The following is a 25799-nucleotide window of genomic DNA, read 5'->3' on the forward strand; positions in this document are numbered from 1 at the left end:
TCAACCCCGGCTCCGTCTGACCCGCCCCATCCCGTCCTTACAGACTTGACCACCCAGCCGCCGCTACCCGATCTCCCCTCCTCTGCTCAATCTCACTCAAGCTTCGTCCTCCGCCCGGCCCCCAGCAGGTGTCTCGAATTCGCGACTCGGGCCCCGTCCCCGGTGGACACCGCCCCCTGGTGGGACAACCAACTCCAAAGCTGAGGTTTCCGCCCCTCCCTGCCCCGAACCCCGAGTTTTCAGCGCGGGGCCCTTCCTCGGTCGCCCTCTGGGCCTTAAGCTCCGTCCCGGGTCGGCTTCCTGAGTGAGGCTTTGCCTGCACTTCGCCCTCCCAGACCGTGCGTCTTTCCCCCGCCACCCACCCCAACCTCTGTGGCTGTGGCTCCGTCCCCTATCCGCTTTCTGGGTTCTGGCTTTCGCCACTGATTAGCTTCCTGGGTTACAGATTTGTCCCACTCCGCCTCTTGGGTTTTGGCTCCTCCTCTCCTATCCTGGGAGTCCGCCCTTGCCGCACCCCCAGGAACAAAGGTCCTCCCCCTCCCGGACTGGCCACGTCTCCTGGGGTCTGCCTCCGCCCCTTTTAGCCCTGATTTCTCTCACGCCCCGCCTCTAGGGCCGAGGCTCCGCCCCTCCGGACTGGCCCCTCCTTCTGGGCTCTGACTCCGCCCCTCCACGCCCGGGCTCCGCTGTGCTCCACTCCAGGGCAGTAGTTCCGCCCCCACTGCCAGGGCTTTCTAGAGGCTGCGCTGCCCGGGTCAGGCTCGGTGTCCCAGAGGCAGTGGAGCGCGTCATGCAATGCCTAGGATTCCCGAGCCGGAGCCGCTCCAGAGAGCTCTACCTGCAGGAGCAGAGCCTCAAGGTGGCAGCGCTCAATGGTCAGAGGCTGGGTAAGGACCGCAGGGAGCACGGAGCTCTGCTGAGAAGGCAGCTAGGGCAAGATGTAGACTATGTTCCTTTGATCCTTTGGTTGGACCAGTTTAGTACTTCTGTGAGTGTAAGACCCACTGTGGGTCTGTGTTTGCAGGGGTGGCATGTGGAGTGTTTTCGGGGGACGGGGCAGCGGGGGACTGGTTACTTCTCATCTACCTGAGCCACTCCAAAGCCCCCCACCCCTTACCACCCCTCACCCCTCCTGTTTATGTGGCTCAGTGTGTAACTGGTATGACTGTGTAACCCAATGAGATGATTTTCTGAGACTGTGATCCATGTGATGCTGTGTAAGTGTGAATGCCAAGTGTGATAACCTAGTGGTGATTCTGTCCCTCATGTGGTACGATGGGGCCACTGTGCAGCAATGATGATGGGTAACACTGTGTGACCAAGTGTGTGACATTGTGGCACTGTGTGTGACCTTGTGTGGTCCAGTGTGATGCTCAGTGCCCCTGACTGACTGAAGGGCGACAGATCAACAGTGGGTGACCCGGTTGACTGGTTCTGTGTTACAGTATGTGTTATGTGGATTTTCTGACATTACTCAGTGTGCCTGAGCGGGGGACTTGCATAAGGTAATGTTTCCTAGCACTAACCTTGGGCAGGCTTTGGAGTCCTGACTCCACAGTGTAACTTCCTTGAGCCTCAGTTTCCTCATCTGTAAAATGGGAGTAATGATAGTGCTTTCCTCCTCAGGTTGTTGGGGGGATTAAATACATGTGCTAAGAACGGTATCTTATTCAAGTATTGGCCATGAATGTGATGGTGGCTGCTATGATTATCATAGTGATGATGTTTTGGCACTGTGTGTTGAGTGTGGCAGTGTGTAACTGTGTAGCTTTGTGTGGCTGTGGGGTACAGACCCAATTTGTCTCCATTATGCATCAGTACAGGGACAGGACTCCACAGGAGGAGAAGGTACTGGAGCTGAGTGAGTGGGGCTGGGCAACGAGTGCCCATAGACTTTCTGGGTGCTAAGGGAGCAAGGGTGGCAGAGTGGGCAGCCCAGAAGCCTCAGAAATAAAAGGGCCAGCTGTCAATGAGACTCAGAGGTGAGGGTGCCTGCCCAGGTCCTCTAATGGCCCAGAAGGCAGTGGCTATTATCAAGGCCCACCTTGGGGCTGAGAGTCCGTGTTCCGGAAACCATGTCGGCAAAACAGGGGACTTATCTCTGCCTGACCGTAGACAAGGCCACAGCCTGGCTCCAGGACAGGATGAACATGTCATCTCCCCATGGTGTTTTCCAGAACCGGAGGGTGGGGCTCACCTTCCACTTTCCAACCTCCTCCCCCATTACCATCTGTGTTGTTGGCCATGGCTTGTCCTAATGAGTGCCCAGCTTTGTGGGCCAGGGGCAGGCCAGGGTGAGGAGATGCCCTGCCGATTATACTTCAGCCTCAGAAAGGACAATGGAATGCCCCAGCAGAGGCTGAGGGACTCCCTTCTGGTATCTGGGAACTCCCTTCCTTTTGTTCCAAGTGCCCCAGACACAGCCAGCAGTATAGGACATCCTACAGCCCTTCTCAGCTCCACTGAATCTCCCTGGGGTTGAAGGGAGGCTGCTCATACTAAGACAGAGGGGTCTCCCAGAAGTGTGCAGAAACTTGGAACAAAAAAAGAAGAAGGCACATCACACTGTCACCTCTGAGGAGACCCACAGATGCTTTTTCTGATGCTGTTATCACCCAGGGCTGATGGGGGAACAGAGGCAGGGGGGAGGAGAGCTGCCTAAAGCCATGAGGGGGTGTGTGTGGGTTTAGCACTGGGGCTCTGTCCCTAGTGGTGGCAGGAGACTGGGGAGGGATAGAGAGGGTATGGGTGGCTGAGGCCTGGGGGAAGCGGTCCAAAAGGGTTCCTTTGTCTTGTGGGTGTGTGGGCCAGGCTGGTGGGGTTGGGGAGTGGGGAGATCCTGTCGGGCTATGGATCTGGGCTCAGAAAAGGAAAAGCTTATAGACCTCGTCACAGGCCCCTCCGATTGGACCCACATGGTCCCCAATGCCCACCGCTCTGCTGGAGCAGAAGGATAAGGATTGCTGAAGGGCCACATAGTTTTAGTTCTGGGGATAGAGTGAGGTGAGATGGCCAACCAGCTCTGAGCAGAGATGGCTGCTGGACTGATCTGGCTCCGTGGATAGATATGGATCTAGATGCATCTATCTCTGTATTATATTGATGAATCATTGAGATGGGGAGTTGTCTCTCCTTGATCACAGTTCATACAGACTCTGTTTGGGGAATGAGGGGATGAGGGTGCCTGGGGCGCCAGGCCTAGTGCCCCTTTGGTACCTCTTGCTTGGACCTGTTAGGGCAAAGGGCATTGTATCTTTGGGAGCCCATGCTGTGGAGGCCAGCCCGGGCCTCTGAAGATAGCCGAGCAGGAGAGGCCTTGGAGCTAGGGTCTGATCCTTGCTTAGGGCCCTGGGCCGCTGGGTCCTGCCTCAGCTGCTAGGAAGGCTGCACTGTGCTTTGGGGCTATTATTCCCTGAGGGTCCCAGATCCAGGACACTCAGAGATGGGGTGGGCGGGGAGAGCCAGGGGCATCCCAGAGGCCAAACTTGGGCCACAGTGGGCTTATCTGTCTCTTCTGGGGGCAAGGATCAGAGACCTACTCAAGTAGGTGGAGGTCAGGATAGGGGAGCAGCAGGGGTGAGGGTGACAGGGATGGGCACAAGGGTCCTACAGCAACCATAACCTTGACTCCAAGAACTACAACTCTAGAACCTTTTTGTTCCTGCTTGGCCTGTTACTTTGTCCCGGCTCCCTTCAGATCACTCTGACCCCTAAGTATGACGAGGAGGGGCACGTTTGTTTTTCCAAAGTCAGGCCATTTCTCAGGCATTTCTCAGGTGTTCTTGAATTAGGCTGCTTCGCCTTCTCCATTCAGCTGTGGATGACAGGTCACAAGTGAGTGGGTGGTGTCCTAAGGTTTGCATGGCCTTGGCTGGGCAGTCAGAGATGACTTCTTGGAGGAGGCAGGGCTCCAGGATCAGGTTTGGGGCATGGATGAAGGTGGGAGAAGGAAACATGAGCGGAGGATGGTGAGAAATGGACCCTTCTCCAAGAGGGCCCAGAGGTGGGAGTAGTTAGCATGGGGCCTGAGACAGCAGGGACGCCAGAGGAAGTGGCAACTCACCAGCTGTAACCCTCTAGGCCTACAGGATGATGAGGACCTACAGGCACTGCTAAAGGGCAGCCAGCTCCTGAAGGTGAAGTCCAACTCATGGCGGCGAGAACGTTTCTACAAGTTGCAGGAAGACTGCAAAGACCATCTGGCAGGAGTCGCGCAAGGTCATGCTGGACCCCAGAGTCCCAGCTGTGTGAGTGTCTCAGGGCTGCAGGTGGAGGGGTGGGCAGAGTGTGGACCCTGTGCTTGCGTGGGGAATTGGATGCTGGTTGGGGCAGGGGATGGGAGTGGGGAGGTCAGTCCTGGACCAGGACCACAATGGGGACACCCAGGCCTGGCCTGTTGGTGCCCAGATCGGTCACACAACCAGGACCAAATACAGGGAAACTAAAGCTGGCAAGCTGGCAAGGATGGGGGGAGAAGAGTTCTTTAAATCACCAAAGGGACTACTGAGGCCGAGTCTGGGCCGGAGAGGGCAGTCATGGAGGACCAGAGATGGAGAGGCTAAAGCCTTTTGAGGGTAGGGATACATAACTGTGACCACAGGTGGGAAAGCCAGGCTCAGGAGTAGGGAGGTTGCTGGACCATGTTGTCTGAACACACAGGGTATCCACCCAGACCCATGTGAGAAGGAGGGAAGTTGGGGTGGATTAGGACTCCAGGTGTAGTGAGGCCAAAAGCCAAGCCCAAAGTCCGGGGCAGATAAGGCCCTTCCGGGTATCAGTGGCCAGGATGTGAGGTGGGGCTGCAGAAGGCAGTGCCTTCCTGGACTGGGGGCCATAGCAAAGAGGTAGGGTAGAGTGGAGAGAGGCCTTAGCTGGGCAGCTCCCTGGAGGGTGTTGGGTCTGAGGATTTTCTGGAAGCTTTGGAAAAAGACCCTGCAAATGGAGAGCGCCTCCAGAGTCCTCCCAGAGAAAGAAGCTGTGCTGGTTAGCTGCCTTTAACACAGAATGCCCTAAAGATTCTGTAAAATGAGGGGTGCCTGGGTGGCTCAGTGGGTTAAAGCCTCTGCCTTCGGCTCAGGTCGTGATCCCAGGGTTGTGGGATCGAGCCCCGAATTGGGCTCTCTGCTCAGCAGGGAGCCTGCTCCCCTTACTCTCTCTCTGCCTGCCTCTCTGCCTACCTGTGATCTCTGTCTGTCAAATAAATAAATAAAATCTTTAAAAAAAAAATTCTGTAAAATGAGAAGTGCCCACTGCATCTTTACTGAGAATATTTTATTTATTTTTTAAAAGATTTCATTTATTTATTTGACAGAGAGAGATCATAAGTAGGCAGAGAGGCTGGCAGAGGGGGGAGGGGGAAGCAGGCTCCCTGCTGAGCAGAGAGCCCGATATGGGACTCGATCCCAGGACCCTGAGAATCATGACCTAAGCAAAGGCAGAGGCTTAATCTACTGAGCTACCCGGACACCCTAGTGTGAATATTTTAGACCAATGCTACCCGAAAGAACTTTCTTTGATATTAGAAATGTTCTATATCGGGGCGCCTGGGTGGCTCAGTGGGTTATAGCCTCTGCCTTCAGTTCAGGTCATGATCCCACGGTCCTGGGATCGAGTCCTGCATCGGGCTCTCTGCTCAGCATGGAAGCCTGCTTCCTCCTCTCTCTCTGCCTGCCTCTCTGCCTACTTGTGATGTCTGTCAAATAAATAAATAAAATCTTTGGGGCGCCTGGGTGGCTCAGTGGGTTAAGCCGCTGCCTTCGGCTCAGGTCATGATCTCAGGGTCCTGGGATCGAGTCCCGCATCGGGCTCTACTGCTCGGCGGGGAGCCTGCTTCCCTCTCTCTCTCTCTCTGCCTGCCTCTCAGTCTACTTGTGATTTCTCTCTGTCAAATAATAAATAAAATCTTTAAAAATAATAATAAAATAAAATAAAATAAAATAAAATCTTTAAAAAAAAAAAAAAAAGAAAGAAAGAAATGTTCTATATCTATGCTGTCCAATATGGGTGCCTCTAGCTACCTGTAGCCATTGAGCCCTTGAGATGGGCCTAATGTGACTAAGGAACTGAATTCTTAATTGTACTGAATTGTAGCTGCTTGTATTTAAATAGCCATGTGTGGCTGGCGGCTATTGTATTGGACAATGTGGAAGGATCTGGTACCTGAATTTCACCCAACCCAGACCCCCGCCCTCGGCCGTGGTGGGGAGAGGGGGAGAAGGGGCAGGGGCAGGGGCAGCCCACTGGGAGGGCAAACCAGACACAGGTGACAAGCTCCAGATGGGAGAGGGGACAGGAGGATGGGAGGTGCCCAGGAAGGGTTCACTGGGCCTCAGGATACTGGGCAGAAACCTGAGAAAGTATTGTCTACTGTCTGTGTTGCCTGTGGCAGGGTCAGAGGTGAGGCAGGACAGGATCAGGGTTTGATAGGGAGAGCTGGGCTGGGGCTTTGGGGCTGTGGGCCATGGAAGGTTTCTGAGCCAGGCAGGGTAGGGTTAAAGCGGACAGAGCCTGAAGTTCTCTCCAAAAGCCACCCGAATACATGTCAGTCACACAGCCTGGGAGTGACCCAGACCTCGCCTTTGTCTGTTGGTGGCCCCAGCCAGGCTCCTTCATGGGTCTCTGCCCTGATATGGGGCTTCCTGTTAGACACTGGTGGGGGTGCGGCACGGTGGGAAAGGGAATCTCACTCTCTGAGCTCTGGGGATTCCTGAGAGTCACCCCCTCCACCAGCCACTACATATGCCTGGTTCCCCATTGTGTTCCTGGTACTGGGTGGCGGCTGGCATGGGGGCAGAGACAGGAGGAGTAGGGGACCTGAGCTGGAGAGATGAGCCCCTCATACTAGGAGGACTGTGGGCACAAGGGCAGGAGGGGCCTTCCAGGATGGAGACTCACATGAGCTAAGGTGCAGGGGCAAGACCTCACCAGAGGGGCTGCTGAGGGGATGGGTGCGGCGGGATGTGCTAGAGTGACACCGAGCTGGCTTTTGGGCTGAGCATACCTGTTGGCTGATGCCCTTCTCTGGTGGAGCAGTGAGACCATTGTCCCCAAATGCTCTCTCCCCCCCCGGGGAGCCTGAGGCCAGGTGAGGGAGGAGGGGAACAGCGCCCCAGTTCTCTCTGCTCCCTCGTCCCTAAGTTTTCCCTGATCCTGCTGCTGCTCCTGTCCCTCCATTCTGGCTTCCAGGCATTATCAGCAGTGCGGGTGTCTGGACTCTCTCTCTGGTGCGGGTGGGGGTGCTGGCAGCCTGGGAGCTGCCTGGCTCCGATTTCCTGTTTCCACTCCCAGCCCAGGGCTGCAGCAGCTAGTCTGGGCCTAGCAGGCATTAAGCAGGGACATCCCCTACACCCCAGATTGCCTGGGGCTCACGTGCCCCACTCTCAGAGCCTGCTGCCCAGGCTGGGCACATCCCTTCACCTGGGGCTTGCAGGTACATAGGAGGCTTCTGGGCACTCGGGGTGCAGACAGGCATAGGAGAGCTTGGCAGCTGGAGCTGGGCTAGGACCCAGGACAGAGAGATGGCTCAGGACATAGGTGGGGCAGGGGCAGAGCCTGGACCTTGACGCTGAGCAGCTTAGCATGAGCCCAGCTGGGGGACTGGCTCCCAGCCAGGCCAAGAAGGGCACCCTGAGGTCGGGAGGTTGGTGGTGGGCAGGCTGCAGTCTTGCTGCTCCCTGAAGCTTGGAAGGCTTGGATGTGAGAGGAGGGCTCTCCCCTCAGTTCCTAAGGGCAGAATGATGAACTCTCTCAGATCCTTAAGGGCCACCACTTGAGTCCTAGAGGGCAAGAGCCTTCTCGCACTCTTCCTACCAAGGGGTTCCCTGATCAGGACGCACACAGACACACACAGGCCAAGGTCGGGTCTGTGCTGCAGCATACACACTTCTCCCTGTGGCCCAACACCCCAGGGCCAGGGCTGCCTGAGTGTGGCTCCAGGCTCCTGCAGGGTCAGGGGAGGGGCCTGCAGGGAAGATGCCCCAAAGGCCCAAAGTCACGTATGATCTGGAGGGTATGTATCCTATCTGTCACAGGCCCCAAGCTCCAGAATGATCTCTCCCCATCTCTAAAAGCCCTGCCCTGCCTGAGTACTCTGTCAGGGGCCCTCCTCCCTCCATCTGGAAACAGTAGGGCCTGGGGTCCCAGGTGCCCTTCTCTAGCATCAGTCTTTCCCGCTGTTCCCCACCCCCTCCCCGTATTTCTCCTACCCATCACAGCTGTGTCCCACATTCCTCCTCCACCTCAGTCTCTGTCCTCCTTCCTCCCTTGTGTTCCCCTTGTCCGTCCTGCCACCCCACTCCTTGTCTCTGGATCCAGGCCTGAGCTCCAGCCCTGGCTCTGGGTACCCATGCTGTGCTTTGGCCACACCAGGGGTGGGGACAGGCCTCGCAACTCTCTTTGCCACCTATCCCCTTCTTGCAGTCTCCATTGAGGACATTCAGGAGGTGCGGAAGGGGCACCGCACAGAGGGCATGGAGAAGTTCGCCCGGGATGTGCCCGAGGACCGTTGCTTCTCTGTGGTCTTCAAGGACCAGCGCAACACACTAGACCTCATTGCACCATCGCCGGCGGAGGCCCAGCACTGGGTACAGGGTCTGCGCAAGATCATCCATCACTCGGGCTCCATGGACCAGAGGCAGAAGCTGCAGCAGTATCCTTCTGGTGGTGGTGGGTCCTGGCCTAGCCTGTGGATCCTGGCCGTGGTCATGGCCAGGGCAGCCTTGTTATGGAAGATATTGAGCCTGGGCCATCAGACTGACATAACAGAGGCTGGGTGGGTGGCTTACACGACAGACATGGATCTTCTTACAGTTCTGGAGGCTGGAGACCTGAGGTCTGGGTGCCAGTGTGGTTGGGTTCTGGCGAGAGCTCTCATCCTGGCTCGTGAGTGGTTGCCAGCTCACAGCGTCCTCCCATGGCAGAGAGAGTGACAGGCAAGCTCTTTGGTGTCTCCTCTTATAAGGGCAGTAATTCTATTATGAATTACATGACCTTATATAAGCCCCCCATGACTCATCCCCAGATGCCATCATATTAGGGGGCAGCGCTCCCACATATTAATTTCGGGGGAGCACAGTTCAGTCCTTACATAAAGGGAAGCAGAGGAGGTACCTCTGGTCTACTCAGTGCAGCCCCTGCTGTCCCTTCTTCTCCCCCCTTAACCAGCACAGAGTCCTGCTAATGGCAGCAGTTTCCATGTGAGACGGAGTCTTGAGTGTTTGACTGTTTCTTGGAGTTACTACATATTTCCGTCTGGGAATTTGGAAGGCCAAGGTACCCCCTGTGCCATTCTTTGGGGAATGGTCAAATTTTCCAGGGCCTCATGTGCAGGTCAGCCTATAGGCTTAAAACAAATTCACTTCCACATCTGGATGCACAATAGCACACTAGCCTGTGGTTCAAAGTGGTCAGACTTCTGGTACAGAGGATTAGGGTGGAACCAGCTTCAGTTCCTTTATTTTAATGACAGTTTTATTGGCATATAATACACATACCATGTGATTCACCTGCTTAAAGTGTACACGTCAATGCTGTTTAGTATGTTCACAGGGTTGTAAGTAATTTTACAACACTTTCATCACCTTAAAAGGAACCCTGTACCCATGAGCAGTCAGGCCTCATTTCCCCATAATCCTCCAGCCCTAGACAATCACTAATCTTTCTGGCTCTTTATGTTTGCCTTTTTCTGGACATCTCCTATAAATGGAATCCTAGTCTTTTGTGACTGGCTTCTTTCATGGAGCTTGTTTTTCACGTGAATCCATGTTGTAGTGTCGATCAGTACCTCCTTCCTTCTTATGGCTGAATAATACTCCATGGTGTGGTTGCTCCACATTTTATTTACACAGCCAGTGGTTGATGGATGGTGGGGTTTTCACTCTGGAGCTTTTATGAATTAATGCTGCTATGAACACTTGTGCAGAAGTTTTGTGTAGTACATACCTAGAATTTACAAGCCTTATGGTAACTGCATGTATGTTTAACCTTTTGAGTGACTTCTAGTTTTCCAACAAGGAAATTGACATTCCCACCAGGAATATATGAGGGTCCAGTTTGTCACATCTTTGCTAAGGCTAGTTACTATCATTACTACTTTTCTATCCTAACCACCCTTGTAGGTGTGAAGTTGTATCTCATTGTGGTCTCAACTTGCATCTCTTTGACAGCTAATGGTGTCAGCAGTCTTTACATGTGTTTTTTGTTTTGTTTTGTTTTGTTTTGTTTTGTTTTTTAAGATTTTATTTATTTATTTGAGAGAGGGAACACAAGCAGGAGGAGTGTGAGAGGGAGAAGCAGGCTTCCCGCTGAGCAGGGAGCCAGGTGTGTGGCACAATCCCAGGACCCTGAGATCATGACCTGAGTTGAAGGCAGACATTTAATGACTGAGCCACCCAGGCATTCGTCTTTACATGTGTTTATCGGTCATTTGTAGAAATACCTATCAGATCCTTTGCCCACTTTTTATTTTTATTTTTTTTAAGATTTTGTTTTTAAGTAATCTCTACAGCCAACATGGGGCTTCAACTATGATCAAGAGTTGAATGCTTGGGGGCACCTGGGTGCTCAGTCAGTTAAGTGTCTCACTCTTGGTTTTGACTCAGGTCATGATCTCAGGGTCATGAGATTAAGCCTCACATCAGGCTCCATGCTTAGTGCAGAATCTGCTGGAGATTTCCTCTCTCTCTTTTACCTCTGCCCCTCCCCCTGCTCTCACATGCTCTTTCTCTCTCTCTAAAATAAATAAATTAAAACTCTTAAAAAAAAAAAAAGTTGCACTCTCTACCCACTCAACCAGCCAGGTACCCCTGTTAAGCTCTTTTTAAAATGGATTTATTTTTTAAAAAATCTTTACTTGTAAAATCTACATAACATAAGATTTACCATCTTTAACCATTTTAATTGTGTTGAGTACATTCACATTGTTAGTGTAAGATGCAACCCTTCTCATCTTGTAAAACTGAAATTCTCTCCCCATTAAACAACTTCTCATTCTCCCACCTCCAGTCTCCACACCCCAGCCCTGACCCCTCACAGCCACAATTCTGCCTACTGTCTCTCTGAATTTGACCACCCTAGGGACTTCAGACAAGTAGAATCATACAGTATTTGTCTTTTTGCAAGTGGCTTATTTCACTTAGCATAAATGTCCTCAAGGTTCATCTGTGTGGTAGCCCATGTCCGAATTCCCATTCTAAGGTGAAATAATAATATTCCATTGTCCACATACACCATATATTGTTTTTTCATTCATCCACTGGTGGGCATGCTTCCATCTTTTTTCTGTTGCTTCCACCTTTTTCTGTTGTGAATAATGCTGTTGTGAACATGGCTACACAAACATCTCTCTGAGACCCTGCTTTCAATTCTTTTGGGGTCTATAACCCAGAAGCAGAGTTGCTGGATCACAGGGTAATTCTACTTTAAGTTTTTGGAGGCATGCCATATTGTTTTCCGCAGCATCCGACCTACTTTCTACTCCCACAATGCTCCAGGCTTCCAATTTCTTCAAGTCCTCAATACACTTGTTCTACGGTTTTTGGGGGGTTTTTTTGGTTTGGTTTGGTTTGGGGTTTGATTGGTATCTTATCATGGTTTTGATTTGCATTTCCGTAATGATTAATGATATTGAGCCTTGGTTTTTTATTGCTTTTCCTGTATCTTCTCTGGAGAAATGTCTATTCACATCCGTGGTGCAGTTTTTACCCAGGTTATTTGTTTTTTTATTATTGAGTTGTAAGAGTTGTTTATGCATACTAGGTACAAGGCCTGTCATAATTATGCTTTGTAAATAATTTCTCCTATTGTGTGGGGTTTCTTCTCTTGATGGTATTTGAAGCACGAATTTTTAGTCTCGGTGAAGTCTAATTCATCTGCGTTTTGCTTTTGTGGCTTGTGATTTTTGGTGTTCTATCTAAGAAGGCTTTGCTTAACCCCAGATCACTTATGTTTACTCTTACTATTTTCTTCTAAAGGCTCTATAATTTTAGCTATTACATTTAGATCTTTGCTTCATTTTTAATTCATTTGTGTGTGTGGTGGGATGTGGGGGATTCAACTTCATTTTTTTTTAGCCTGTAGGTAATTGTCCCAGCACCACATGTTGAACTTGTCTTTACACCCTCATTGAAAATCAATTGACCGTAAATATGAGGATTTCTTTTCTTTTCTTTTTTAAAGATTTTATTTATTTATTTGAGAGAGAATAAGTGTGAGAGAGAAGTCAGAGGAGAGGGAGAAGCAGACTCCCCACTGAGCAGAGAGCCCATTAGGGGCTTGATCCCAGGACGCCCTGGGATCGTGACCTGAGCTGAAGGCAGACGCCTAACTGACTGAGCCACCCAGGCACCTCAAGAGGGTTTATTTTCATGGCTGTCAGTTTTATTCCATTTATCTATGTCTGTCCTTGCACCAGCACACAACAGTTTGGTCACTGTAACTTTGTAAATTTAGAAATCAGGAAGTGTGAGTTCTCCAAATTTTTTTTTTAAATGTATTTATTTGAGAGAGATTGAGTAAGCAGGAGTGGGAGGGGCAGAGGGACAGCAAGAGAGAATCTCAAGCAGACTCCAAGGGCTTGATCTCATGACCCTGAGGTCAAGAGTTGGATCCTTAACGGACTGCTCCACCCAGGTGCCCCTGTTCTTTTTTTGCAAGATTGTTTTGACTCTTCTGGGTCCCTTGACGTCCCATGTGAATTTTAGGATCAATTTCTGCAGATAAGCCAGCATTTTTATGATAGAGATTGCATTGAAACTGTAGATCAATCTGGAGAGTATTCCTTATATTTAACAATATCAAATCTTGTGATCCTTAAATATGGGTATCTTTCCATTTATTTAGGTCTTCCTTAATTTCTTACAACATTGTTTTGTAGTTTTCAGAGTATAAGCTATACATTTAAAAAAATTATTCCTAAGTATTTTAATTCATTTTGAGGCTACTTGATGGAATTACTTTAATTTCATTTTTTGATTATTCATTGGTAGTGTATGTCCAACGGCTTTAAGGGACATCTTTTGAGCTCTTTTCATTTCCTTACTCTACTTTTCAGCGTTTCGTAGATTTTTAAGTATTTTTTTCTCAGTGCTACCTCTGCCTAATTTTGAGCTTTCTTAAAAATCCAATTCTGTAGCATCCGCTTATCCTTGGACAGTCTCGTGCCTCCAGAGGGTTCTGTTGCCCAGCCCTTGAGATCATAAAGCCATCCCAGCCTGCTAAATAATCATTGGCATGAGGACCTCATGTTTGGCTGGACTACTCTGAAGTTGATTTTTTTTTTTTTAACCTGGAATTCTGCCATAATTATTTTTTCATGTAAATATATACATAAAGTATGGCTATGTTAGAATGAAGTTTTCTTTAATTTTTTTTTAAAAGATTTTATTTATTTATTTGGCAGAGAGAGATCACAAGTAGGCAGAGAGGCAGGCAGAGAGAGAGGAAGGGAAGCAGGCTCCCTGCTGAGCACAGAGCCCGATGTGGGGCTCGATTCCAGGGCCCTGGGATCATGACCTGAGCCGAAGGCAGAGGCTTAACCCACTGAGCCACCCAGGCGCCCCAAGTTTTCTTTAATTTTTAAAAAAGATTTATTGATTTATTTTAGAGAGAGAGAGTGTGTGTGTGTGCATGTGTGCAGAGAGGGGCCAAGGGAGAGAGAGGGAATCTCCAGGCAGACTCTCCACTAAGAGTGCGGAGCCCAAGGCAAGGTTCAATCTTGTGATGCTGTGATCATGACCTGAGCCAAAACCAACAGTAGGACACCTAACTAAACACCTGAGCCACCCAGGTGTCCCAGACTGAAGTTTTAAAGGCTGACAAAATGAAACTACTAATATTTGGGTTCTGCCCCCAATCTTCTTTTCTGCATTGCAGTTGCCTAATGATGCACTTGCCAAAAATATTGGAGATCTTACATTTGTATCTATTTTCTGTGTACCATTATGTCATAATTTTTTCCCTGTGTGAGTAGAGTCTCCTCTACTGTAAAAGCTGTAGTGACTGTGTAATATGCAGTTGATGCCCTCTAAGTTAGTGATCTGTTCTTTTAGTGTTGAACATTTATTTTCAGTCTTTCACTACTATAAGTAACATTGCAAAGAACTATGTTCCTAAATGCTTTCGGTATTCAGGAGTATTTCCTTACCAGTAGATTCCTAGAAGTGGAATTGATGAGGCCAATGATGTAATGGTTTCGAGCTTTAGCTCTGTCTTTGCATTATGTTCCCAAGGGTTGAACAATTTCCTTTATCCAAGTGGTAGATGGGAGTGTCCATGTCACCTCACCCCTACCTGCACTGGATAATAGACTTTTCAAGCGCTGATCTTAGAGTTTAAGGAACTGCATCTCATTTGCAAATTGTTAATGTCTTTGATAACCGAGAATGTTTGCAAAAGGTCAGTCTATGACCTTTTCTTATTTAGTTATTAGGGTCATCATCGTGTTTTCTGGATGGCTTTATTTTTTCTTTATTTGACCCTCAGAATTATTTAAAGTTTACATGGCATCAATTATGTTGTTTCCTTTGTGACTTCTTCTAAAAACCTGCTGTCGTTTTTAAAAAACTATTTTCATTGTCTTTGTTCTTTAATTTCTCTGGAATGTACTGTGGAGGTCCTTTTTCTTGACTTCTCCAGGTCAAGTCTGAGGGGGGAGAGGCCAGAGATAATGGAGAAGTGGGGTTAAGAGCCCCCATTGTGAGGATGTGATGCAGGCTTTGTTTTTGCTTGTGAGACACTCCCCTTCTGATCTGTGGCTTCAAGTTTGCTGTTTTTTGTAAAAATAAGCCTCAGGTGCTTAGTCAGGTTGGCTAACTTATGTGTTGAAAACCAGAAGGACATATCTTGAAATGTTGACCGGGCCATGGGGGATTTGTTTGTTTACTTTTCTACATTTGGTAAGCTATCTATAGTGAATGCTTTCCCAGTGAGAAAATAATTTTTTTTTTTAATGTGAAAAGGTTTGAAGCCAGTAAATAGGAAAAAGCCCCCTTAATAGGATATAACATTTCCTCCTAAGAGGCCATTGGGTCTTGTCTCTGGAATGCTGGTGTGCAGTATGGCAGGCCGGAAGGGAGCTTTGTCTGTAGGTGATCTCAGTCCATCTGGGCCCAGGAGCGGACCCTGGGCTTGAAACCCAGCTACAGCTGGGACCTTGGGCATATCACGGCTCCTGGGTTCTTTCCTTAATTCTTGCCCAGCTGGATTCACTCCTGCTTGCGAAAAGCTGACAAAAACAAGGACAACAAGATGAGCTTCAAGGAGCTGCAGAACTTCCTGAAGGAGCTCAACATCCAGGTGGATGACAGCTATGCCCGGAAGATCTTCAGGGTGAGGCAGGGAGTGAGGGCTGGGTCTGTGTGGCCATGGGTCCCGGGACCCTAGTGGGGAACACACTTTGAGCCCTGCCCACCCGACCTGGCAGGAATGTGACCACTCCCAGACGGACTCCCTGGAGGATGATGAGATTGAGGCCTTCTACAAGATGCTGACCCAGCGGGAGGAGATTGACCGCACCTTCGCGGAGGCGGCAGGCTCCAGGGAAACGCTGTCGGTGGATCAGCTGGTGACGTTCCTGCAGCACCAGCAGCGGGAGGAGGCGGCAGGGCCTGCACTGGCCCTCTCCCTCATTGAGCGCTATGAGCCCAGTGAGACTGGTGAGAGCTTGGCTACAGCCTGTGGCCCGCAGTCTCTGGGGCCACACCGGGCTGGGAGAGCCCTGGAGAGACTACAGCCCGAGGGTAGGGAGCTCAAGGGAACAGAGGGGCACCCTGGTCAGTATCTGCTTGCCCCATGACAGTAAGCAGATGGGAGACGGGGCTCCAGCATCACTACCCCTCTCTTGGTTGCTTCTCCAGAGGGTTTTGCGGACTCTTCCTCCAGAAATAGAGAGGAGGCTGGGAAAGCAAACCCCTTTCCTGCTTCCGCCCTGGGCGGGGCTTTGAGATGGACGGACGGGGCCCTGTCTTGGAGGGGCTTCAGTCTGGAGGCCCAGAGGAGGAGATGAGGCACCGGTTTCAGGGGGCCTCACAGTGTGGGGGATCGAGGAGAAGACAGGGCCCCACTCTGGGGGAGTCACAAGCTGATGGTTGACTCACACTCACCGCCTCCGAGAGATAACAGCTCAGGACAGGGAGACACAGACAGCAGGGGGCTCCCCTCCCAGAGCGGTGGCGCCCTGAAGGTCTCCTGAAGGTGGCTGGCCTGGCCCGAAGGGCTCTCACGGGCACTGGCGTCCTCCTTCGCAGCCAAGGCGCAGCGGCAGATGACCAAGGACGGCTTCCTCATGTACCTGCTGTCTGCCGACGGCAGCGCCTTCAGCCTGGCACACCGGCGGGTCTACCAGGACATGGGCCAGCCGCTCAGCCACTACCTGATGTCCTCCTCGCACAACACCTACCTGCTGGAAGACCAGCTCACAGGGCCCAGCAGCACTGAAGCCTACATCCGGTGGGGCCCGGGGAGGGGGCAGGGGCGGGGTCCGGGCGGCCTGGGGGCGGGGACTGGCGCCTGGGGGCGGGGACGGAGGGCCTAGCCGCCACGCCCACCCGCAGGGCGCTGTGCAAAGGCTGCCGCTGCCTGGAGCTCGACTGCTGGGACGGCCCCAACCAGGAGCCGGTCATCTACCACGGCTACACGTTCACCTCCAAGATCCTCCTCTGCGACGTGCTCAGGGCCATCCGGGACTACGCCTTCAAGGTTGCGCGCGCCCCTGGCGGGTGAGGAGGGACGTGGTAGCGGCGGTCCTTCCACTCCTAACCTGCCCTCGGGCCTCCAGGCGTCCCCCTACCCCGTCATCCTGTCCCTGGAGAATCACTGCAGCCTGGAGCAGCAGCGTGTGATGGCGCGACACCTGCGCACCATCCTGGGCCCCATGCTGTTGGACCGGCCGCTGGACGGGGTCACCACCAGTCTGCCTTCCCCTGAGGTTCGCAGTGGGCATGGGGGTACCCAGACGAGAGAGCAAGGGGACTGGCTGGGAGGCCCTTGGGTCTTAACGAGCGGCTCCTCCCTTCTTAGCAACTGAAGGGGAAGATCTTGCTGAAGGGAAAGAAGCTTGGGGGGCTCCTGCCCCCTGGCGGGGAGGGTGGCCCTGAAGCCACTGTCGTGTCTGATGAGGACGAGGCTGCTGAGATGGAGGACGAAGCCGTGAGGAGCCGTGTGCAGCGCAAGCCCAGGGTTCGAGGGGGAGCTGTGGGGGAGGGGGCAGCCCTGGGGCCCTCCCCCATCATGGGATGTGTGCCTTGTCTCAGTTCTCTGTGGCTGCCACTCAGACCCTCTGCACCCCTCTCTCTGTCTGTCTCCCTCTCTGTCTCTCTGCGTCTGGGTTTCTGGCTCTCTCAGTGCCCACCTGCCCCATCCTCTGAATCTAACCTGGGCCTCCCCATGGCCCCCAGGAGGACAAGCTCAGGCTAGTGAAGGAGCTCTCCGATATGGTCATTTACTGCAAGAGTGTCCACTTTGGGGGCTTCTCCAGCCCTGGCACCCCAGGGCAGGCTTTCTATGAGATGGTGTCCTTCTCCGAGAACCGCGCCCTCCGGCTGCTTCAAGAGTCAGGTGAGCCCCAGCCCGGCACCCTCAGGGTGCTGGCTGGCTGCCTCAGTATTCGGACGGGCGGGGGCCAGGCCTGGCTCCATGACTCTGAACGGGGCACTCCCTGCTGTTACCAGTTGGGGGCAGGGCCGGGAGGGGGGGTGCTCCCTAGGAGGCCTGCGCTTCTGACCACCCCCAACCTTTTCAGGAAACAGCTTAGTGCGCCACAATGTCAATCACCTGAGCAGAATCTACCCTGCTGGGTGGAGAACGGACTCCTCCAACTACAGCCCTGTGGAGATGTGGAATGGGGGCTGCCAGATCGGTATGGGCTGGCAGGGGCTGGGGAGGCCAGGTTGAGGGTTTCAGTCCAGAGGGCCGGGGTCAGGTGCCTCTGGGGACCCCGCAGGGGCCAGACACAGGGACTTGTGGGCTTAGGAGCTGGTAGTCTTGGTTTGGACATATTCCCGCGCCAGTAAGTCAGGGTCTGACATCACCTGGTTAGCCCATTAGCCCTTTGAATTCCGACACCGGAAGTGGAATGTGAGGCTGGTGTGGGTCAGTGATGGGGGTGGGAGGACAGGAGGCACTGAAGGGATGCCAGACCCCGCTTCTGCCTCACTGTGTGGCCCTAAGTCCTCCGTGTACCCTGAATAGGCCGGGCTCTAGGGCCCCCAAGGCCAGCCCACAGCCAGTGACTGCTTTGTCTACCTACAGTGGCCCTGAATTTCCAAACACCTGGCCCAGAGATGGATGTATACCAGGGCCGCTTCCAGGACAACGGGGCCTGCGGGTACGTGCTGAAGCCTGCCTTCCTGCGAGATCCGAACTCTACCTTTAACTCACGTGCCCTGACTCAGGGGTCCTGGTGGACCCGGAAGCGGCTCACTGTCAGGGTATGGCCAGCCACCCGCAGGACGGGAGCCCAGGGGCCTCCCTCCTCCCCACTGCTTCTCCTGAGCCCTCCTCTGTCCCTTGCCTCTGCTCAGGTAATCTCCGGGCAGCAGTTGCCAAAAGTCAACAAGAATAAGAATTCAATTGTGGACCCCAAGGTGACGGTGGAGATCCACGGCGTGGGCCGGGACATGGCCAGCCGCCAGACGGCTGTAGTCACCAATAACGGTACTTGCCGGGCCTGGGTGGGGCCTGACCCCCAGAGCTGGCGTCCCCGCTCTTGACGTGCTGCTTGCACTCCTAGGTTTCAACCCGTGGTGGGACACAGAGTTTGAGTTTGAGGTGGTCGTGCCTGAGCTTGCCCTCGTGCGCTTTGTGGTGGAGGATTATGACGCATCCTCCAAGAACGACTTCATTGGTCAGAGCACCATCCCCTTGGGCAGTCTCAAGCAAGGTGAGTGTTTGTTGAGGGGAGGGGACGGCAAGGTGGAGGAGGCAGGGCCTGTTACTTTGGGCTGGGGCCGTGGAAGCCTCTCGAAGATGCCTCACTGAGTCATGGGAACTCTCTGTGTTCTCTTTCCTTCACATCCCCCTGCCAGGATACCGCCATGTCCATCTCTTGTCTAAGAATGGAGACCAGCACCCGTCTGCCACCCTCTTTGTGAAGGTGTCTCTCCAGGACTAGGTTTGGGGGTTCTGATGGGGGCTGCCCCAAGCAGGCTGGGCCCTCTGCCCTCATCCAGGAACAGGGCTGCTGTGGCTGCTTCCAACCTCTCACTTGGAGCTAGAGGCCCCGCCCTGCCTTCAGCTCTAGCATCCCGTCTGTGCTGCTGCTTCTCTGGGGTCCCAGGAGCTGGCCCTGTCCCTGGAGCTCTCCTCAGTTCCGTTAGGAAAAACACTGCAGCCCTCCGCCCTCTGGCCTGGCCCTGGGCTGAGGGTTTTTTATAAAAGTTAAAAGACTAATTCCTATGGTCTCTTTACCGGAATGTCAGAAAATCCCTATAAAGGGCATGTGTGTGTGTGTGTGTGTGTGTGTGCGCGCGCGCGCGCGCGTGTGTGTGGGGAACTAGAACCCCAGCACCTCTCTTTCTATGTCCCCCACACTTACACTGAGTATGAGGGTTGTCTGTCCCCTTGGGCAGGAAGGACCAACAAGAAACAAACCCTTCCATGGAAGACAGTGGTGAGAGCTCGGTCCCTGGAATATCACAGACCACCCCCTCCAGTCCCAGAGGCCCCTTCCCCCAGAGATGGACCAGCTGAGTGATCCAGACTTGAAAGCCCACACACCACACCTTGTGAGCGCCACCAGCTTTTATTGATGGTGGGGAGGGGGTGACCTGGGAACGTCCAGCTAGACCATGCCAGCGGGGTCTCCCTGGGGGCTCAGGTATGTGTTGGTAAGGTAACCTGTGGGGGTCCTGTCCATGTGGGTGGCCCAGGCAGGGGCAGGTTCCTGGGGTCAGAAAAAGCCAAGCCGCTTTTTTCTCCTGGTGCTGCCTCCACTTGGCCATGCTATAGCTTTCTTCCTTGGATTTCCCAAAGATATCTTGGAAGTCAGATTCAGAGAGGTAGAACTGGACCAGGGGAGAGGGTACAGGGGCAGGGTGTAAGCTGATCCTGGAATCCTCTCTCATCCACCCAGTGGTATCATCCCAGGGTTCAAGGCTCTCCTCCCCCATATTGCTTTGCCCATTACTCCATCTGGAAGACTTATCCCCCGGGCAGGCTGCCCATTTCCCACAATCAGTTGGTCATGCCCTGGGCACCTCCAGCTCATTTTCAGATGCTCCAGGCCCTGGGCAGTGAGTGGCAGGGGACCTGTGGGGCCCACAAGTCCTCAGCAGCCTGGTGCATTAGCTGTTCAGGGGCAGGCTCTCACTGATGGTGGGTCTGGGGCTGCTGTGGTAGCTGCTGGTGCTGGTGCCACTGGCCTTGGAGCCTAGCTGCAGCTCATTCCCTGTGCTCTCCTCCTAGCCCTTGGGGGTCTGCGGGGTCAAGGGGCCTGCCTTGCCATTGCTTGGTCCTCCAGATAGCTGGAAGTTGTTGAGTTCCTGCCCTGAGAGAGGACTCAAGCTGGGGAGTCCTGGGGAGACACTCACAAGGGGAGGCCACACTGAGCTGGTGGCCTTCTTGCCCCCATTGCAAACTCCACCACCCACTAGGGCCTGGCTCCCTTCGTGCCCTTTCTACCCATCCAGACCATGCTGACCTAGCCTAGTCCCCAGCAGGTGGCTGGGGGACCCGGTACTCACTGCTGTTATCTCAGCTGTGGCAGGTTTTGCTCCTAGGCTGCCGTCCACCACCTCCTCATAGAACTGGTTGTTCTGGGGGCAAGAATCAGGGTAGAACAGTATGGAGGGCACCACTGGGACCTGGGGGTGGGAGAGGGGGGCGGGCGCTGAGGACAAGACCAGGGCTTCTCTACCCACATTGGAGGTCTCCCCGCGACAGGGCAGTGCCTCCTCCTAGCCTGCTCAGGGCAGGTCCTTCTCCCTGGAGTATGTGGGGCTGGGAGTCCAGGCCTCACTCACAGTCCACTTGTAGGCATCCCAGGTGACAACCATCCCGTGAAGGTGGGAGGCTCATAGCCCCACTTGATCACCATTTGCGGTTTAGAGCACTGACCTCACGTGTGGTGGTCTGGTGGTCTGCAGGTGGCGGTGGTAAGGGCCTGGGGCAGCTCTTCAATCCCATTCTCAGATCCTCAGCTCTGGGGCTTGAAGGTGCCCCCTCCAACCCCCAGGCCACACACCTGCCACAGGTACAGGATGTACCAGACATGGCCCCTCTTCCGGTAGGTGTAGAGGACCAGGTCGCATATGTCCACATACAGCTGTCCATGGTGCTTGGGGTCCACGGGCTGTCTGCCTAAGTCCTGGATGCACCACACCTGTGGAACAGAAGACTGGTGGGCCCAGGTGGCTCCTCCCCTTGAACCAGCCTGCCCAGCCTATGCCCAGCCAACGAGCTCTCCTCAGCCTCAGGGCAGCCCTTCTCAGTGCAGGCAAGGGCTCTCCTGGGCTGGCGCAAGGCTCTGCTGGTGACCCTTCTCCCCATGGGCCCCTGGGCCCTGCCACACATGTCCTGGCCTGCTGTCAAACAGGACAGAATTGGCCTGTGGTGCATGGGACAAGCAAGTGGGGAGGACTCCAGAGGCCGCCCAGACACCCTGCTCCCCTCCAGCCACAGGTGCGTTAGGGGCAGGCAGGTCTTGGCCCAGCTGCTTGCTGCCCAGGCCAGGGCTGCAGAAGCTGGGTGGATGCAAGGCCTCGGGGCTCTTGGGAAAATTCTCTTTTCTCAAGTGTCACTTAAAAAGACAAAGCCCATTCAAACGCTGAAAGGAAAATACTTCCTTACACTTAATAGCGTGATTTCCTGTTCCTAGTGAGTATTGAGCATGGGCTTTGGAGCCGGGCAGACCTGCATCAAATCCCAGGCAAGCCCGGTGTGGGCGGTGAGACCCTTCTGAGTGTCAGTTTTTCCCATCTGTAAAGTGGGCATACCAATGCCCACCTTGACAATGGCAGGAAACAGTGCCTGGGCATCCTGTGGGAACACGGAGCCTAACTGCTCTCTCTGGGGAAGATATCCTCTCTGGATATCACAAAGGCAAACTCCAAACGACATTGACCTCCACTTCTGGGTATATACCCAAGAGAAGGGAAAAACACTGCCGAATAAAAGCTTGTAGACAAGAGGATGTTAACTAAACTTAGTGTGGTGATCAGGTCTCAGGGCTTGTAAGTCAAACCCTCATGCTGTGCTCCTCAAACTCTACCATGATGTATGTCAATTATCCCAACAAAATCGGGGGAAAAAAAAAAAAAAACCACCGCAAAACGTGGATAAAAATGTTCATAGCAACATTATCCGCAGCAGCCCCAAAGTGGAAGCAATTCAAATATCCCGTGAGGGATAAATGCATAGATGTGTTCTATCCCCCATCATGCGCTGTAGAATTCTATTTATAAAAATGCGCCGAATAGGCAAATCTATATAGACGGAGGGAAGAAAATCTTGGGGGTAAAGGGGGAGTGTTGGCGAAGGGTATGTGGCTTCTTTTGGGGTCACGGAGGTGATGGTGCACAAGTCAGTGACAGACTAGAAGTCACTGAATTTATGCTCTAAATCGGTCGTTGTCAGGTATGAGACTTGTAACTCAGGAGAGACGTCTCCCCCCAGCCCAACACCCCCACGCGAGGGTGAAAAGAGTCACCCTAGGCCTCCCAGCCGGCCTTCTAGCACTCACAGGGTGCTTGGCTGAAGTAGCTGCGGAAGGTGTGGGCCTCTTGGCGCGGCGCCTCCCGGTGCTGCACGGTGCCGGCCCCCGGCGCCCCCTGCAGGTGTTGCTCGAAAGCGACTGCCGCGCCCTCTGCCTCTCTGCCCTCCTTCCTGACCCAACAGTGCAGGTCGCTGGGCACTCCCTGCGGGGCCTTCAGGCTCTGGGGAGCCTAGGGCCCAGGAGGGGGTGGGGGGTCGGGGCTCGCGAAGGATCCAGGGATGGGGTGGACACAGATCCAGGGTGCGCCAAGGGCCTTGGAGGGACTGGGCAGGCGCCTCCCTCCACAGGAGGTCCAGAATGGGGGAAGGAAGGATGAAGAGGCCTCAGAGGTGGTAGCCCTCTCCTGGGGTTGATTCCTGGGCTGCCAGCCTGCCTCTTCCCGAGTGGGGCTTGGTCTGCATCATCACATTCCCCAGCTGGGCCAAGCCACCTCTCAGACAGACTCCCTGCATGCTCAAGTGGAAGACGATGTAGCAGTGTTCCTCGAGGAAGTTCCCAGAAGCCCTCTCAGGAACTGGCACCATCCTCAGGTTCTGGGAGAGGAAGGTGCCCATGGAAAACTCCGCAGGACCACCTGCCTACCCATGACCTTCTGGGGTTGGAGGAAGGAGGGAGCTCTGAGATGGGGGGAGGGAGAAGCCTAGTCTCAGAGACTGCATAGGCTTTGTCACCAGCTCTGTTGTCCGGTTGTGCCCCTCACCTCGATGATCCATACGTGGAGGTCCCTGTGACTCTCAATGGCTGGGAGGTCCTTGCCGATGTCCATCCCGGGCCAGGACTGAATGAGGGAGGAAACAACAAGGGCTGGAGTTCTCAGGCCCCGACCACCTGTGCTCTGGGCTCCAAGCAAGAACACTCCCCGCCTGCAGCTTTCCAAAGCACTGTCATCACAGAACATGCCTTTCACTAGGAGGGCTCTATACATACCCAAAGGCCAGCAAGAAAGGACAGGTACTGCAGACATTGGCACAGAGGCTTTGCAAGCAGGGACCTGATTTGCTATCTGTGGTTGTGGTCTTGAAACAGGGCCCAGCTCTGTGGGCAGAAATGGGTTTTGAACATGGGGACCTCTACAAGCAGGGAGTTAGAAACAGGCTATGAAGACAGGGAGCTCTGCAGCCAGGAATGGCCACTGGAGACAGTGATGGGCTCTGCAGACAGGCAAAAGTTCTGCTGGTAAAAAAAAAAACAGATTCAGGGGCACCTGGGTGGCTCAGTGGGTTAAGCCTCTGCCCTCGGCTCAGGTCATGATCTCAGGGTCCTGGGATCCAGCGCCGCATCGGGCTCTCTGCTTGGCGGGGAGCCTGCTTCCCCCGCCTCTGCCTGCCTCTCTGCCTACTTGTGATCTCTCTGTCAAAAAAACAACAACAACAAAAAACCCCAACCAGATTCAGCAGCCAAGGAAAGGCTCTGCAAACAGATTCTTGAAATGAGACTGAATCCTGTAAACACAGACGGACTCTGTCTACAGTATTCAGAGCTGCGAATAGGCCTAGGTCTTCCAGATGGTTAGGGACAGGCTATGCAAAGAGAGACTGCACTGGCAGAGAGTGATAATTTCTGTGGACAGAAAAAGGCTCTACATATAAACAGAGGCTCTACAAACAGGGACAGCTTCCTGAGACTGAAGAAAGGGATGCAACAGGCACAGGCTGTCCTGATAAAATGAGTTCTGTGGTCAGGGGTCATGTGTGTGTATAAACACAGCCTGCACAAGGAGACAGACTCTACCCAGGGAAATTCAGACAGGGCAGGCAAACAAGCAAAGGATGTGAATACAAAAAAGGCTCTACAAACAGCCACAGACTCAGCAGATATGGAGGAGCTTTGCAGATTGGAAAAGGCTTTGTAAATGCGGATGGGGACAAACCCTTAAGATAGGGACTCTTTGCATAAGAGACAGACTGCAGACATAGAAAGCAAGGCTCTGCAAACAGGCACAGCGTCTTTCCAGAGACAGGATCTTGAAACAAGCAGAAACTCTCTAGGTACGGTCAGACCCCCACATGCAAGAACAGCCTTGGAAAACAGACTCAAATCCTGCATACAGGGAGATGGGAACAGCTTGGGCAAATACTCATGAACTCTGCAAAGAGATCCAGACTCTGAAAAAAGACACAGGCTCTGCAGACTGAGACTTTGCAGAAAGGGAGAGGTTTTGTAAGCCCACCCAGGCTCTATAAATAGATAGGTTCTGTTAACAATGGGAGCCTGTTCAGAACGGGCAGGGTTTGCTGAAATGAGCTGGCAGGGTAATTAGCTTTGTATTCAAGCACAGAATTCTGGGATCTTGAAACAGGACTGAGTTCTATAGAGAGCCCACATTCTGCAAACAGGGGTAGACTTTATAGGGAAAAAAAAAATGAATTCTGGAAGCAGATAAAGGCCTGTAAATATGGCCAGGTTCTGCTAACAGTTACACACAGAATTAGGAACAGAGTATGCAGATAGGCAGAGGCTCTACAAACAGGGATATGCTATGCAGAGAGACACAGGTGCTCCCAGATAGACACAGTGACCTCTGACAATGATTAAGTCTTCACAGAAACAGGTCCTGCAAGCAGGAAAAGTTTCTACCCAGGGAAATTCAGATAGGGTGTGCAAACAGTTAAAGGCCCTAAAAAGATGTTGTAGATTGTACAAATACGTCCTAGGTTCTGCAGACTGAGCGAGACTCTGGAATAGAAAAGGACTCTGCAAACAGGATCATAGTCTAGAGACAGAGACGCTGCAGAGGAAACAAGGTCTACTGATAGGGATAGGTACTGGAAACAAAGCTTTGCAAACAGGAACAGCGTCTTTAGGCTGAAAGAGGTATCCTAGACAAGGACCCAGACAAACTCCGTGACAGGGATAGGTTGTACACACAGTGCAGTCTCTACTATAAAAGCAAAACTAATGCACAAGGAAATAGGGACAGACTGTTTAAAAAGACAGGTTCTGGGGGGCGCCTTCGTGGCTTAGTGGGTTAAGTGTCTGTCTTTGGCTCAGGCTGCGATCTCAGGGTCCTGGGATCAAGCCCTGCATCCTGGTCCCCCAGTCAGCAGGGAGTCAGCTTGTCCCTCTTCCCACCTGCTCCTTCTCTCTCTCTTTA

At 53.0% G+C, this 25799-nt stretch overlaps 2 protein-coding genes across 2 annotated transcripts; one reads left to right on the top strand and one right to left on the bottom strand.

The window, feature by feature from the left end:
- Nucleotides 1-684: 684 nt before the first annotated feature.
- On the top strand, nt 685-19383 carry PLCD1 (phospholipase C delta 1). The gene is given in 17 exon segments (XM_032353959.1): nt 685-887; nt 4081-4190; nt 4192-4227; nt 4229-4247; nt 8419-8647; nt 15195-15324; nt 15419-15650; nt 16242-16443; nt 16548-16692; nt 16772-16921; nt 17014-17172; nt 17391-17550; nt 17735-17851; nt 18244-18422; nt 18516-18648; nt 18725-18874; nt 19020-19383. Coding segments are annotated over 17 exon segments (2334 nt in total). The 5' UTR covers nt 685-790; the 3' UTR covers nt 19106-19383.
- Nucleotides 19205-23949, bottom strand: VILL (villin like). The gene is made up of 4 exons (XM_032341279.1): nt 21049-23949; nt 20676-20795; nt 19473-19997; nt 19205-19258 (listed from the first exon to the last, which is right to left on the bottom strand). Exons 1-4 carry the CDS (start codon nt 21262-21264, stop codon nt 19205-19207), a joined length of 915 nt encoding a protein of 304 aa, XP_032197170.1. The 5' UTR covers nt 21265-23949.
- Nucleotides 23950-25799: the final 1850 nt, after the last annotated feature.

The sequence above is a fragment of the Mustela erminea genome, chromosome 1 (assembly GCF_009829155.1).
Source record: "Mustela erminea isolate mMusErm1 chromosome 1, mMusErm1.Pri, whole genome shotgun sequence".
NCBI lineage: Eukaryota > Metazoa > Chordata > Mammalia > Carnivora > Mustelidae > Mustela > Mustela erminea.